At 36.6% G+C, this 16118-nt stretch overlaps 1 protein-coding gene across 1 annotated transcript; it reads left to right on the top strand.

Moving 5' to 3' along the window:
- Positions 1-446: 446 nt before the first annotated feature.
- Positions 447-14504, top strand: LOC112043576 (CDK5RAP3-like protein). The gene is made up of 10 exons (XM_024079054.2): positions 447-630; positions 735-863; positions 1501-1785; positions 2204-2356; positions 2678-2905; positions 3200-3322; positions 3946-4101; positions 12505-12698; positions 12784-12955; positions 13959-14504. The coding sequence occupies exons 1-10, from the start codon at positions 625-627 to the stop codon at positions 14028-14030; spliced, it is 1518 nt and encodes a 505-aa protein (XP_023934822.1). The 5' UTR covers positions 447-624; the 3' UTR covers positions 14031-14504.
- The last annotated feature ends 1614 nt before the right edge of the window (positions 14505-16118 follow it).

Raw genomic sequence — 16118 nt, 5'->3', positions numbered from 1 at the left:
TAGCTTCTAATAGCATAATATTTTACAAAACGGATCCATCAATCGAAAAATATAGACAGAAGACCCCTTTTACATTTTAAAAGCCTATCCAACGATACCCCACACTATAAAATAAACGAGTAAAAAAAATAATTCCCACTTTTCAAGTATTTACTAAACGACCATTTCAAATTAATGTACATACTTATAATTTACAGCTTTCTAGTAGTCATAGACTTAGTGCCAAACTACAGACGAACGGATAGACAGATGGACATGGCAAAATTACAAGGGTTCCTTGTAACCACGGTACCCTAAAAATAAGGAAAATAGGAAAAAAAATATCAAAGACAAAGGAGGCTGAACTTGACATAGATATGTAGAATCAAATTATGGTTCCTTGCGTAGAATCATGTTTTATCTTGAGAATCATCTGCTTGACAAATTGACAATTTGACATTGACAAATGACAACAGTCAACAACGAGTACTGACACGTCACGTCACTCAAATACATTGAATTTGAAATAAAATATTTAAAAACAAAGGTTCAATTCAATATTTTGGCAAAAAGACTTTTTAAAATTTACTTTAGTTGTAAGCGAATGAAAATTAATTATATGACTTCTTCTTAGTAAAGCAAAAAATGGACGTAAGTAGAAGCTTTGTGTCTTAAAATACTCATTCAATATATCCAATATGTTTTACACGTTTTACTTGTTACAGTAATAATTTTTTGTTTTGTCATGGTTTCAGGAGAGTAATATTCCCATAGATATCAATATAGGCAAGCTGCAGGACTGGCTGATCAGTCGCCGCCACGTCAACAAGGAATGGCAGAAGAGTGTATTAGCAGTGCGAGAGAAGATCAACAATGCCATTCAGGTGAGCCTTCTTTGGGTTTACTGTACATTCTTCTTGCTATTTAAACAATTTAGTGTATAGATCTAAAGGACAGAAAGCTAGTTGTAATTCTAAAATTGAGAATATTTGTTACAAGAATATTTACTAAAGTATTAGAGAAGGTCTACTATTGCTATAACAGAAAATAGTATAATAATACACCCATGGATGCATACTTTCTGAGTTTTCTCTTATAAGTTTTAAACCTGTATCTGTAAATAAATAAATTGATTGATTGATTGATTGATTGGTTAATTGATTGATTGATTGATCCTCTCCTACTAATATTATGAACACCAAAGTTTGTATGGATGTTTGTTACTCTTTAACGTCGCAACTACTGAGCCGATTTGGCTGAAGTTTGGAATGGAAATAGATTTACTCTGGATTAACATATAGGCTACTTTTAATTTAGGAAAAATCTATGGTTCCTGAGGGATTTGTGAAAAACTAAATTTTACCCAGACAGTTGTGGGCGTCTACTAATAGAGCAATATTTTCGATTTGGCTGCTATTAGTTGATGAAATGTCTTATTCTCTTCACAAGATAGTTGTTGCTGCATCCTAGGCGTACAGCTGTAATAGTAATACTAACAACACAGTTTTTCCCTGCTACTAGGACATGCCGGTGCATGAAGACATAGCAGCCCTGCTCTCAGGCAGCTACATAAACTACTTCCACTGTCTCAAAATCATTGAAATCCTCAAAGAAACCGAAGCAGACACTAAGAACTTATTTGGAAGGTACGGCTCACAGAGGATGAAGGACTGGCAGGACATAGTGAGAAGCTATGAGAAGGACAACCTGTATTTAGCAGAGGCAGCGCAGATATTTGTCAGAAATATCACTTATGAAATACCAGGACTGAAGAAACAGATCGCTAAAGAGGAGCAGATGCAAACTGTGAGTGTATAGAACAATTTATATTTGGCCAATTTAGCTGTGCAGCATGATTGACCCTAAACCTCTTTGTTACCTAAGGATCTGTTTCACCTTCTGATAAGCGTGAGATAGCTTGTTCATACATTTTGTCTTGGTGATTTGACATACAGTAAGAGAGTGACGAAAGTGTCAGACTATCTGATATTCACCAGGAAGTGTTGAAACCTGCTTTCAGCCTCTTTAGATAAGCAAAGTTTCATAGTCAATGTCAAGATATTTATATTATTGTTAGCCTTGTGTCAAACTGTACTGGATATAACACGGTACAGTTCAGTTTCATACACATTTATTAGAATTAAGTTTAAGATTTAATTTAACTTAATTTATGATGGTACTAAAATTTCCAAAAATGTGGAATAATTTCAAATTTTAATTACAGGAATGTGAGAAGAAACGCTTGGATTATTTAAAAAATGAGGCATCTAGTAAATCAGAGTTTCTGACTCTGTGCAAGCAGCTTGGCATCAAGGGAGACAAAATCAAGAGAGAATTAGTGGAGAGACTGCAGGAGTTGCCAGAAATTTATGATAAGGTATGGACTCAGGGTTGAAACTATTTTATAGTATTTTAATAGTTATTTTAAAGTAGTCTATATCATGTTGCACAATAATTTCTTCTATCGTCCAATTAAATTTAGCTTTTTTAAAATCAGTTAAAAATTTCACAGATTACCAAACAGACAGTCAAAAATTTTTTTACGCTTGGTTGTGTTTCAGTTTAGCTAATAGTTATAGGTATATAGTTAATTTAGTTTAATAAATAACTATGTTATTTTGTAAGCACTGACATACTTTAATTTACTTTCTAATATGCATTGCACATTGGTAATAAAATATTGTTATTTTATTCACAGATAGGCAAATCTCTAAAACCAGTCCAGCCTGCGATAGAGCTGTACTCAGCGTTCACCAAGTACATCCTGGGGGAGCAGGCATCCGACCTGCTGCCGCTGCTGCAGTATGTGGTGCTGCATGGCAACACCACAGTGTACCAGTGGAGCTATGGGGAGCCTCCGCTCAGCGTGGAGCCTGACCCCATACACATTGAGCTGGAGGAGGAGGCTCAGGGGGCCGGAGACCAGGTATACTGAATCCATTTCACCAATGACAATTTTTTTTTACACAACCAACTTAATTTATCTAAGCCAACTAATTAATGAGAGTATTAACTGATTAATGAGAAGTGTATTTGATTCAAAGTTAGTTATTTTGTAAGAGTATGAAATAATATCAATTAAAAAGAGTGTTTGTTTTAAACAATAAAAATATAGCAGACTTGCTTTCATAGCTTCCAATTTAGATATGATCTTGATGTTGGTTGGAAAAGATAGCTATTGAACGTAAAGGTTGCCTTTTGTACTTTCCTATTACTTCAGATAGACTTTGGCGACAGCGCGGCCATAGACTTCGGGTCAGCGGATGTGTCCGCCGAGATTGACTTCGGAGACGGCGACGCGGGGGAGATAGACTGGGGGAACGAGGACGCGGTGCCAGACGTGGTAGGAACTGTTTGTCTCTGAACAAGCTTTGTTTAGAGTTATATTCTAACTGACAGACCAACTAGACATTGTTAAATTTGGATTAGCTAGCGGACGCCCGCGCTTTGTTGGAATTTAGTTTTTCACAAATCTCGCGGGATTTTTCCGGGATGAAAAATACCTATGTGTTATTCCAGAGTAAAATCCATTTCCATTTTTTTAGCCAAATCGCTTTAGTAGCCACAGCGTAAAGGAGGAACAAATTTACACACAAACTTTTGTCTTTATAATATTAGTGTGATTGATTGTGATTGTGGCTTAACTTGAGAAATAGGTGAATATCTGGAATATATAAGGTGTGATGCATTTAAAACAAACAATATAAAAAAACGTTTGATGGAAGAACCATTTGATCCTATAATTATGGTGTAGATATTCAGTAATAGGGACTATGCACTGCAAGGCACTGTTTCAGTTGACCTCCTATGAAAATGGACAGACTGACAACATCAACTTTACGTCTAGTGGACATCATCAGCTTACAATGAAGATGTTTATGCAACCTATTTAAATCAACTTTAGCTTTTGTCATCAACGATGGATGTAAAGATGATATACGAGTGCTCTCCCAATACCTGGCGCAGGACGTGTCGGGCGAGCTGGCGGCGCTGTCCCTGGCCGAGAGCGGCATCGTGCTGCAGGCGGCGGGCGCGGCGGGCGGCGCGGCGCGCGGCCGGGACGCGCTCGGCGTGCTCGACTGCGCGCGCACGCGCACGCACTTCCTCGACCAGCTGCTGGAGGTGGGCCGGCTTGGAGCTTCCCTTTCTTTAAATGTTTCATGTCTGCTTGTCTAGAGGAGATCGCTGTTTTCGATAAGCCAGTGATGTTTTAATTAAACACGTTTAAACTACAAAATGTATGTGGTTCTTTCAGAAACAGCTTTAATTAAAACACGACACTGGTTTGGCACCGCCTTCAAACTGATCAGAAGGTAGCACATAGGTAGGATGTTATTTTTTGCTTTTTAGTTAAAGTTATTTTTTGAGTTGGAAGTCGGTTGAATTTTTTTTATTAAAATTTTTATTTTTTTATTTTTAGTGTTAGCATACCTACTGCGTGTGTACAGTCACAACCTATTTAAGTGGAAAGTCAAATCAAATCAAATCAAAATTTGTTTATTGCGAATTCAGGTTACAGTCAGATCTTATTGAAATAAACACCAAATTCCGCCTTGCAGCTTGCAATATCATTATAAAAAACATTATTATTTACAATAATCAATTCACACATTTATTTGTACAGTGATTAATTAATTAGTAGGTACATTGAATATTTTAAAGAATAATTCTAATGATGCCTTTACGTCAATATAATGTCAGTTTATGTCAAAGATAAGTAAAATGATAAATTGCAAAAAAAAAAAAAATTAGTCATTAATATGGTGTATTTGTATAGTAAGACTATAATAAGTCTTGAAATCAATTGAAATTGGTTTATTCATCAAGGTACTCTTTGATGGAGTAGTATGCTTTGTTTATTAAAAAATTCTTTAATTGTTTCTTAAACCTTGCCAAGTTGGAATTATTTTTTATATTAAATGTCAGCTTATTGTAAATATTTATTGATTGGCAAAATACACTTTTCCGAAACTGTGCTGATTTTGCAGCTTCTCCACACAACCTTAGAGGACGTCTTTTATTATTCAAGTTTTTGAAAAGTGATAGGTTAGCATGTACAAATACTGCTGTTTCAAAGATATACAGAGAAGGAAATGTCAAGATTTGTAACTCTTGAAAATGGGGTTTACAACTATCTGTCCAGTGTAGATTCCTTATTGCTCTGATGCATCTTTTCTGAGCTTTAAAAACTCTTTCTCTGTCGACTGAATTACCCCAGAACATTATTCCGTATCTCAGAGTTGATTCGACATATCCAAAATAAGCAATACGCAGTGTTTCAATATTAGCTGATTTGTTTAACTTATACAGCGCGTAGGAAAATTTAAACAATTTCTTACATATATTGTCAACCTGTGTTTTCCAACTAAGATGCCTATCAACAATTATTCCTAAAAACTTAGTCTCACCTGTTTCGCTAACTTGCATACCCTTATGATTGATATTATTTGTTGATATTCCAAATCGATCCCAATTAAAATTCATAATTTTAGTCTTCTCCAAATTAATACTTAAATTATTTTTTACAAGCCAATCAATTACTTGATCTAAGGATGTATTTATATCATCCTCATAAGATAATGTATTATGACGTTCATATAATATTGTACAATCGTCTGCAAAAAGGACCATAGGTTGAGCTATTACTGAAGGGAGGTCATTAATATATATAATAAATAACAATGGGCCTAGAATGCTCCCTTGTGGCACACCATACTTAACACAACGGGATGTTGAGTTATAAGATATCTCTGTTAAGTTATTAGGACATATTCTACTAATTTCAGTAATTTGAGATCTATCAGTGAGATAAGACGTCAAGAGATCTAACACAGTTCCTCGGACACCATATCTATATAATTTATGTAACAAGATATTATGATCCACAAAATCGAAAGCTTTTGTCATATCCATGTACAATGCCGCTATAGGTATTTTTCTATCTATACAAGTCATGACTTTGTTAAGGAGTTCATAAATTGCCATGTTTATTGACTTCTTTTTCCTAAACCCTTTTTGCTCATTCACTAGGATAGCATTTTCTTCGAGGTATTTATAAAGTCGATTATATATTACTTTTTCAAAAACTTTCGCAAATATCGTAATTAAAGCAATGGGTCGATAGCTACTAACATCACTTCTGTTATTTTTTTTAAATAGTGGTTTAATAATTGTGAGTTTTAAGGCCTTCGGAAATTTACCGCCCTGGATACATATGTTTATAATATGACATATAACCTCAGAGATATATAGTGATGACGCCTTTACCACTTTTGTTGTTATACCGTCATAACCTGTGCTTTGCGTATTTTTCAGGGATTTTATTATTTGGAAAACTTCCATAGGTGTGACAGGGTACATAAACATAGATGAGCATTTGTTAAAATTAATATGATTAAAGCTCTCATTAACCGTATTTAATCGTGATTTATTAGAAATATCAATAAAGTAATCATTAAATATTTGAGCTATTTCTGTTGGATTTGTAACTTCTCGATTCATAAAATTAATTTTCTCAATTTGCTTGTCATGAGATGTATACGATTTATTGTTTTTAATAACCCTCCAAGTAGCTAAGCATTTATTTTTTGCATTTGCTATAAAGTAATTATTTTGAGATTTTTTTGTTAGCTGAATAATTTTTTTCAACCTTTTGGCATACATTTTAAATTTACTTTTTGATTGTGTACTAGGATTTTTACGAAAACTCCACAATAAACTTCTTTTTTTACTACTGCATAACTTGATTCCTTTCGTAATCCATTTTGGCTTGTTTTTTAATGAAATCTTAATTTTTATAGTTGGAAAACATAAGTCATAAAATAATTTAAAGAGGTCAAAGAAATAATCAAAGGCATCATTAGGATCATTTGATAAAAACACTTCGTTGTAGGATAAAGCATTAATGCATTCCGTAAATTTTTTTAAATTTTCAGAGCAATAGTCGCGCTTAAAACTGTACCAATTTGTTAAAACCCGAGTCTTTTTTACAGGAATTTTTACAACTTGGGCAGAGTGATCAGATAAAGCAAATTCTCTTACTTCACCTTTGACCTTGTTAATATTATGGAATGCATTATCCAGACAGGTACCACTTGACAACCTTGTCGGTTCATTAAATTCTATATTTAAATTGTAACTGCTCAAAAGTAGTCGGAAAGAATTCGTTATATTATTTACTTTAAGCGTGTCAATATTAAAATCGCCCATAATAATTATCTCTTTGGATTTAAAGCAATATTTGTGTAAGATATTTTGAAATATTTTAAGAAAAGTGTCGATATCTTTACGCAAATTATTCGGTACTCGGTACATACACATAACAATGATTCCATAACCAACAAGCTCAATTGCACAACATTCAAATAAATTACAGATAGAAAATGATTGAACTTCCTCAATGATGTTGTATTTAATCCCACATTTAATAAGGATACAAACTCCACCATTTCTATTTTCACGCATAAAATAAGACGCTATTTGAAAGTTTGGTACATACAAATGTTCTATATCATCTTCAATCATATTGTGTTCAGTTATACATAAAACTCCGATATGTTTATTTTCATCACTTAATTCCGATAAACAAACCCCAAGAATATCCGACTTACTTATTAGGCCATTTATATTTTGATGCATAAAATAAAGACTATTACTTACGAAAAAATTTTATGGCATTATTAGGACTACTGCTACTATCTGATAACTGAACTTCTGAATAATTATTTACATCTTCGGTCTGAGTTTCTTTATTACATTTAAATAGAACTTTATTGGATTGTCTTACACTTTTATATCTCAAAAAATTTTGCTTATAATCTATACATAAGATCTCTTTTAGTAATGACCTAGATAAGTTAAGCGCAAACCTATTTCTGTGAGGAATAAATCTGCTATAGTCCATATCCATATATACCGCTTGATTAAAATTGGCACATATAAACTTTAGTTCACTATTGAGCTTTACAATATTTAAATAATCGTTACGGGGTACTTCAGAAACAATTACATTTGTGTTTTTACATGAAGTAAGCCAGTTTATAACATTGCATTTAAAGTGAAACCTGTTAATACAACTACACAGTCTCTAAAACTCAGTGAAGATATTTCATCCTTCCAAATATTAAGCACCTCATTTGAAGCCGCTCCTGGTTTTATAAAGGCTTTTACCTGATACTTTGATCCCAGATTTTTTTCTAAAATTGCTCTGATATTTTTTCCATATTGGTCACCAATTATTATTATTTTATTTTTCACATTTTTAAATATATCTTCATTAAAATTATCTATAGTAGGGGATATAATGTCATCATTTGAATTGTCATTCTTTTCCGGGGTATGTTTTAACTGACATGTGTTATCTTTTAAATGTTCATTGTCATTTATTCTTTTTATTTCATACGAGTTAGGTTTTACAAGCACACAGTCACTTGCACTGTCATGATTAGATTCGCTTATTACGTCAATATTTATAAAAGGTTTGGACATATCTTTTTTAGGTAACTTATTTAACAATGGCGATAGAAGATCTTGTAATGGCTTGAATTGTTTGGATTTGGTGCCTGCCTTTCTTGTCGGTGTTGAATTGGTGGATCTAAGATCATTATTATGATTTGTACTAAACCCCTTTAACGTTTTGATAACCTTCTGATAGTTTTCTATCTCACTGTTAAGTCGGAAATTTTCAGATAAGAGATTTTGAATTTCTGCGTGTGCAGAATCTAATCTTGAAGCTAAATTTTCATTTTTTTGTCTGAGTTCTGCAACCATCGAGTATTCAGCAGTAGGTGTATTAGACAAGCTCTCGGAAGAATTGTCCAAAAACATTGTTGTGGTCGATGTCAGGTCAATATCCATTGTAGTCATTTCATTTTCTAAATTACTCTTTGCAGGTCTTCGTGTCGTCACATTTTCATTATAATATATTTCACTTTCGTTATTCATTTCTAAAATGTACGTAAGACTTTATAGGAAAAACAGTGTTTTTTTTCCTTATTTATATAATTATATCAGTAGTAAGTGGTATAAAATATATTCGGTAAACTATGTCAAAAATCTTCAATAATATTTTATCATAACGTACGTGTGGCAATACAAGACCGATAGTGTAGACAATGCCTGTATTTAAAAATAATTATCTGTCTTATAACAATCTGTGCATTGCCAATGTCAATGTTGTTTACATCATGCGTCATCTGTCATCTTGCTTAGTGTCAGTGTTGGTAACATGTCACATGACTTGTAAATAAAGAATATTTTACCAAAAGAAAAATATAACTTGTTAAAAAGTGCATTAGTGTGTGTGCAATTTGAAATTTGAAAATCACAACCGTTTTTCAAAACAAAAAATGTTCGTCAATCTGTACCTGAATAATTTCTCACCCAAACAAAACACAAATCGTTGTAACACGGTGTATTTGTTATTATAATTACAGGTATTTAAGTTGGTAACTTTATTTTTTATTACGATTCAAAATTACGACACCACGACAACCAGCTAGTGAAGATTAATAAATTTCCGCACAAATACTTCACAATAAGTTTTGCCAACACTTGTCCGACACTATTATATGTTTACAAATCGATCTGGAAGGTTATATTATAGCACTTTTACATTTAAATATTTAATAAATGAACTTTTTACGGAGAGTGATAATTAGCGCGCAACTAGCGCCCTCCGAAGTGAAAAAAGTTCTTATCAATACAAAATTATCAAGTCCAAACACAAGGTAGCTACTGTGAGCCGTCGAGGAGTTCTCTTCACTGTGCTTCGTCTTCATCACCAGACCCTTAATACAGTCACATTCCATCTAGGTGGAAAGTTCTCATCAATACAAATTTATCAAGTCCAAACACAAGGTAGCTACTGTGAACCGTCGAGGAGTTCTCTTTACTGTCCCTCGTCTTCATCACCAGACCCTTAATACAGTCACAATCCATCTAGGTGGAAAGTTCTCATCAATACAAATTTATCAAGTCCAAACACAAGGTAGCTACTGTGAACCGTCGAGGAGTTCTCTTCACTGTCCCTCGTCTTCATCACCAGACCCTTAATACAGTCACAACCCATATATGTGGAAAGTACTCATCAATACAAATTAATCAAACCCAAACAATAGGTGACTGCTGTAAATCCTTGACGAGTTCCATCGTCTGTGTTTCGGCTCCATCATCAGACCAACTCCAAACCTTCATAAAGTTGTAGTGGTTTAAAATACCTTATAGAAACACTAACAAACGCACTAGCCGTCTCTACAACTTTCGAAAGTTCCCCTCAATTTCTCCAGGATGCCATCATCAGACCCTGACATGAAAAAAATGGGACCACCCTGGAAGTAAACCCTTCAAAACAAAAAAAGAATTTTTAAAATCGGTCCATAATTGACGGAATTATCGCTGGACATACATAAAAAAAAAAAAAAAAACATACATACAGCCGAACATAGAACCTCCTCCTTTTTGGAAGTCGGTTAAAAATAAAAATAGCCTTTATTCTCTGATTGCTAAATATATACAATATACTTAATACTATAATAATATATTATTTAATTTATATACTATAGCAATCAGGTTGTCCTTCGACATAGGCCTCCTCCAGACTTTTCCACTCTACTCGATCTCTGGCCTTTCCTCGCCATCCTTTCGGCAGGTCATCCTCCCATCTCTTATGTGGTCGCCCTTGCCTCCTTTTCCCATCTCTGGGGTACCACTGCATGACCACTTTGGACCATTTTTCTTTCGGGGATCTCAGCACATGTCCCGTCCAGCGCCACTTCAGCCTTTTTATCTTTTTAGAAACATCTGTAACACCAGTGTCTTTCCGGATTTTCTTTAAACTCCACTTGTCCTTTAGCTTTATATGCAACATGCTCCTTTCCATCCCATGTTGGCATACCCTCAGCTTCTGTTGGTGGCTTTTGGTCATACCCCAGGTTTGACATCCATAAGATAATATAGGGAGGATACACATGTTAAATACTTTGCATTTGGTAGGCATTGGAGTGTCTTTGTTTTTCAGAATCTCTTTAAGAGACCAGTAGTGAGCCCAACTATTGTTCACTCTTCTTTGAAGTTCCTTGTCCATTATCATTTTTGGTGAAATTACTTGTCCTAAGTAAACATATTCATTCACATATTCTATTTCTTGTTTGCTTACTACTATGTTTTGTTTTTGTCTATTTGTCATGACCTTTGTTTTGGTAGTGTTCATAGTAAGACCTGCTTTTTGGCTTTCTGTTGCTAGTTCTTCTAGCATATCTTGTAGAGTCTCTGGATCCTCGGCGAACAGCACCAAGTCGTCCGCAAATCTTAGATGAGACAACCTGTATCCATTTATATTAATTCCAAACTCTTCCCAGTATAAGTTTCTGAATATTTCTTCTAAAACAGCTAAGAAGAGTTTCGGAGACAAAGGATCTCCTTGCCGTACTCCTTTATTGATTGTGAATTCTTCTCCAATTCTTTCTAGTTTCACTTTTGCTGTGCTGTTGACATATATATTTCTAATTATTCTTATATACTTATTTTCTATTCCTTGATTGGCAAGGGCTTTATAAATATAGTTGTGAGAAAGTGAGTCGAATGCCTTATTGTAGTCTACAAATGCGATATAGTATGGTTTCTCATACTCATTATATTTTTCAACAACTTGTTTCACTACATGTATGTGGTCTACTGTTGAGAAATCAGCTCTGAAACCCGCCTGTTCTCTTGGTTGTTCTTCGTCTAATCTTTTGGAGAGCCGACTTAAGATGATTTTTGAAAAAAGTTTTATAAATCGTTGACATTAAGCTTATGGGTCTATAGTTGTCAATTTTGTCTTTATCCTCTTTTTTGTGTATTAGTACTATGGTTGACCTTGTCCATTGTTCTGGCACAACTTCTTTGTCCAAAATGTTGTTAAATAGATTCGTCAGCGGTTTAAGTACAATGTCTATTGCTCCTTTCAGCAATTCGCTAGTCACTCCGTCCTCTCCGGGAGCTTTATAGTTTTTATGAGATTGAATGGCTTTTCTTGTTTCGTCTATTAAAATAGGTGGGACCTCTTCCATGTTTGGCCCCTCAATCTCTACTGATAACTCTGATGAGCTATAAAGTTCCCTGTAGAAGTTGGTAGCAATTTTGCTGGTCAATGTTCTATTTGATGTTTCTGTTTCTTTAATTTATTTGATTTTGTTACACTATTTGGGTTTTTGTTATTGTCATGCCTAAGTAGTAGAGGCATCATACATATTACAACAGCGCCCCTTGTGATGTGTACAATCGACCATTCGACGCGGTGTATCTATTATTTTAAATTTGTTTTAGCGATGGGCCGATAGATGGCGCTGTTAGTATTTTGTATCGCGACATTGAGTTGTTCTTACTGAGGGAATTTATATTGTGAAGTTTTTACTAATGAATACGATTTGCATCGGAATGGCCTTTTGCTTTGGGTCGTCTATTACGCTTAGGTGCGAATTTTGTATACATTTATTTTTTGATATGAATGGCACTGTTATAAAGTAGCGTGCGTGTCTGTGGCAGTTGGAGTCGTTCCTCAAGATGCGGCTGTACGAGACGAACGCCGCGCTGGAGAGCCACTCGTTCTCGCTCATCGAGCAGCTGCCGGCCGAGAGCGCGGCGGCCCTGCGCGCCATGCTGGCCGCCGTGCAGGCCGCCGCCGCCGCGCTGCTGGCGCCGGAGATCGCGCACCTGCACAACGTCAAGCACTCGCCGAGGTAATACTCGGGGCCGCACGTGAGTTACGTCTGTACGGTAGGTGTTCACGTGTAATGTGATTCCTCATTTTTGAACGTTGTGCAGATACGTGGACGTGTTGAGCGGCCAGCTGCAGCAGAAGCTGGGCGTGTGCGAGAAGGCGGCGCGGCTAGCGGCGCGCGAGGCGGAGCGCGGCGCGGCGGCGGGCGCGCGCGCGGCCGAGCTGCGCCCGTTGCTGGCGCGCCTGCTGCAGCGCACGCAGCAGCTGCAGGCGGACGTGAGTACGCGCGCGCGCCGCACCGACTGCCGGCTCCCCTGCGCCCGGCGTATACAATCCGCCGCCCGCGAACCCAATTCATTAAGTTCAGAGTCCTGATTTCAGCCGCAAAATGCTCGGTCTGTATCAAACGTGGCCATTGTGGAGGAAGCGCCTGATCCAACCAGTAATTCCAATCGATTTATTTTCTTTCTTTCTTAGAAAAGGCAAGGGTTCAGGGTGAAAAAATCTATTCTGGGGCCAGGAAGACTCGGATCGAGTCAGCCAAATTGGATGTCATTATAGGGGGTAATCGACAAGTGAGGAACCCTCACACCCGCGAACAGAGCAGTCGGCAGGGTTCATTTCTCCAGGAACATGTCTCCACAATAATTTTTTTATGAATTTTGGATCTGTGAGACCGAATTCGCAACAAACTGACCAGGCAACTTCAATTCTACCATCGAGATCATCATTGCCCTAACATGATTAATCAATTAGGTGAGGACAGTGGCTCCGGACAATTCCAGACAATTTAGGGATGGTCAATCTAGAAGGAATCGTAGCCACCTTACCCTTGGCCAGCACCAGGTGCACCGATACCGCACCGTCCACACTGGCGGTGCGAAGATAAACGGCTGCAGCGTACCCTTTCTCGCTCGCATGGCACCGCAAACCCGTGCAAGCTCGCATGGTATCTCCAAGGCGGCAAGAAACGCCTAGAGATGAAATCCGATTCTCAAAGCTTCTGCTGGAAGCATTTTGCCAGGAAAGAATACCTAACCATTCGGTAGAGGTGCGAACAATGGAGAACAAGACGAAACGCTTAGTTCAATTTCGGAGCCAAGGTCGGGCGAGTTGTGTGCCTTCGTAGCAGCCAAATTCAAAATTCAAAAAGCTATTAAAACAAAAAACTAATGACTCCGCACAGGTCTCAGAGTGCTGAGAGAGAAAGCGACGTTTGTCTCTTTCTTTCTCAGTGAATGAATAACAAACTTAACATATAACATAACCTTTGTTACAGATCGAGAAAGAAATCTCCAAGAAGTACAAAGGAAGGCCGGTCAACGTAATTGGTGGAGTCAAGTTCTTATAGAACGACTATAAATAATGTGATATTTAAAAAAATATAAATAAATATTTTTTATTTTTGTTAGTCGCAGAACAAAAAATACTAATTGTGTAAATAATATGTCTGCTAGCTGCTAGCTAACTCCTAACCTCACTTTTTTTATAAACTGTGAGAAAAATATTGATTTAAATATTTTAGTACCTACTAGATACAAGTCACAAGTCTAGACACAAATCTGTTGAGACAGAGATATCTACCGCCATTGTGACGACCATTCTATGTTATTGACGGTATGAATTCGATTTCAATATAATGATAATAAAGATAGGTACTGTATTTTTAACATGTTTAAAAACAAAAACGCTCAAATATGATAATTCTAAAGATGTATTACTTTATGTATTCAGGTACCTACACTGGATTTATTTAGTTAAAAGTATTATACACTATACTACTGGTATTTTTTGTTTTGTTTTTGTAATATATATATTTTAGATATTTTTTACTTTTATTACTATATCTATACTATAATAAAAGAGTAGATGTCTTTATAAACTACTAGCGGACCCGGTCAAGCTTCGCTTTGACTTTGCACTTCTTCTACCCCTACCGCTACCCCTACCCTTCCCCTACTCCCGCCCTTGGTCCTCCTCAATCCGGCGCACTAAACGCATAATCCGTTCTTAGCGGATTTCTACTATCTATAAACAAGTTTCCTGCACAATTTTATCTTTTTACGTAAAACGGTTTTAGAGATTTCTATATGAGTGACCTTCCGGTTATATATGTTTAACAGTTAGTTGAGATGCACCCCGACCCCGTGCCTCGGAGAGTTGTTAAGGCATTAGCCCGGTTATTATTATTATCATTAACGTTTTATAGTGATCGGAGCTTTGTGATTGTCATCATAAGCTCGCCAACTTCGTAACTTCGTGGTATTGGGGAAGCTGGACATGGACGTGGATGGCTCAATGCGAGAACCTGTTTAACACAAACCAAATTTAGTCCACGGTCATTACCGTAATAGTAATAGACAATAAGATAGTGTAGATCTTTAATATTCTGTGCTTATTACAATAACAGATGCATTTATACGGGTAGTCTAATGTTAATTGAAATTTTAATGACTTAGGTAATGGCACCAATTAAATTGCTCCAGTTTTTATTTGACTCTTTAATTATCCATACACGTAAGGGTAGTAAAAATAATATGGATAAGGGTAATAATACGCGGGGTAGTAATAATAATATGGGTAATAATAAAGATAGGGGATGCAAATAGCTTTTATCTGCTGTTTATCGTCTTTTTTGTCGTCTCTCCTGTATTTTCTGCACTCCGCCGGCAGTTGAGGCGGCTGTCCGGAGCTGAGGGCCGCTGCGAACATGAGCAGAGCTAGTATGAAGAGGCCGAGGGAGGGCGTCATCTGAAATAGTTTCGTCTTGTGACTTTTATTATTAACTAGCGGACGCCCGCGACGTCGTCCGCGTTAAATTCAGTTTTTCACAAATCCCGCGGGAACCATGGATTTTTCCGGGGTCAAAAGTAGCTTTGTTCACTCAAATCGCTTTAGTAGCCGCCACAGTAGCCGCAGCTTAAATGAGGAACAAATATACTTACCTACACATTTACACACACACAAACTTTCGCCTTTATAATATTAGTGTGGCTAGCGGACGCCCGCGACGTTGTGCGCGAGATATTCATTTTTTACAAATCACGCGGACCAACGGAACCGGAAAAGTCAATTTCTGGGAAAAAGGAAGCAAACTTCCTCTATTTTTCAGTGAAAGTCTATCTTTTAGTGAAAATCGGTTTAGCCGTTCCAAAGATAGTTTTTCATGCCCATGCATCATGTCTCTTTGGATTATGAGGTTCTACGTTAAGAGTTTTAAATGTGATATGTAATATTGAGCTTTTCTTCTACACAAGACCATCTGTCGCGGATCGGAGTTGACAAGTTGATGCTGTCACACCCTGCCTCGGAGAGCACTTCAATTATGTCTTTGGTGCCAGTCAAAAGTTAGGCTCGTAGGAGATAGGCTTATGGCTACTGCCTTGTCTGATGGAAGACAATGAATCTTAGAAATTGTTTGCCTTCTACGATGGCCGGC

This window comes from Bicyclus anynana, chromosome 10, assembly GCF_947172395.1.
Source record: "Bicyclus anynana chromosome 10, ilBicAnyn1.1, whole genome shotgun sequence".
NCBI classification, from domain to species: domain Eukaryota; kingdom Metazoa; phylum Arthropoda; class Insecta; order Lepidoptera; family Nymphalidae; genus Bicyclus; species Bicyclus anynana.
The sequence above is the reverse complement of the archived record's forward strand: the minus strand, read 5'-3'. Positions and strand labels throughout refer to the sequence as shown.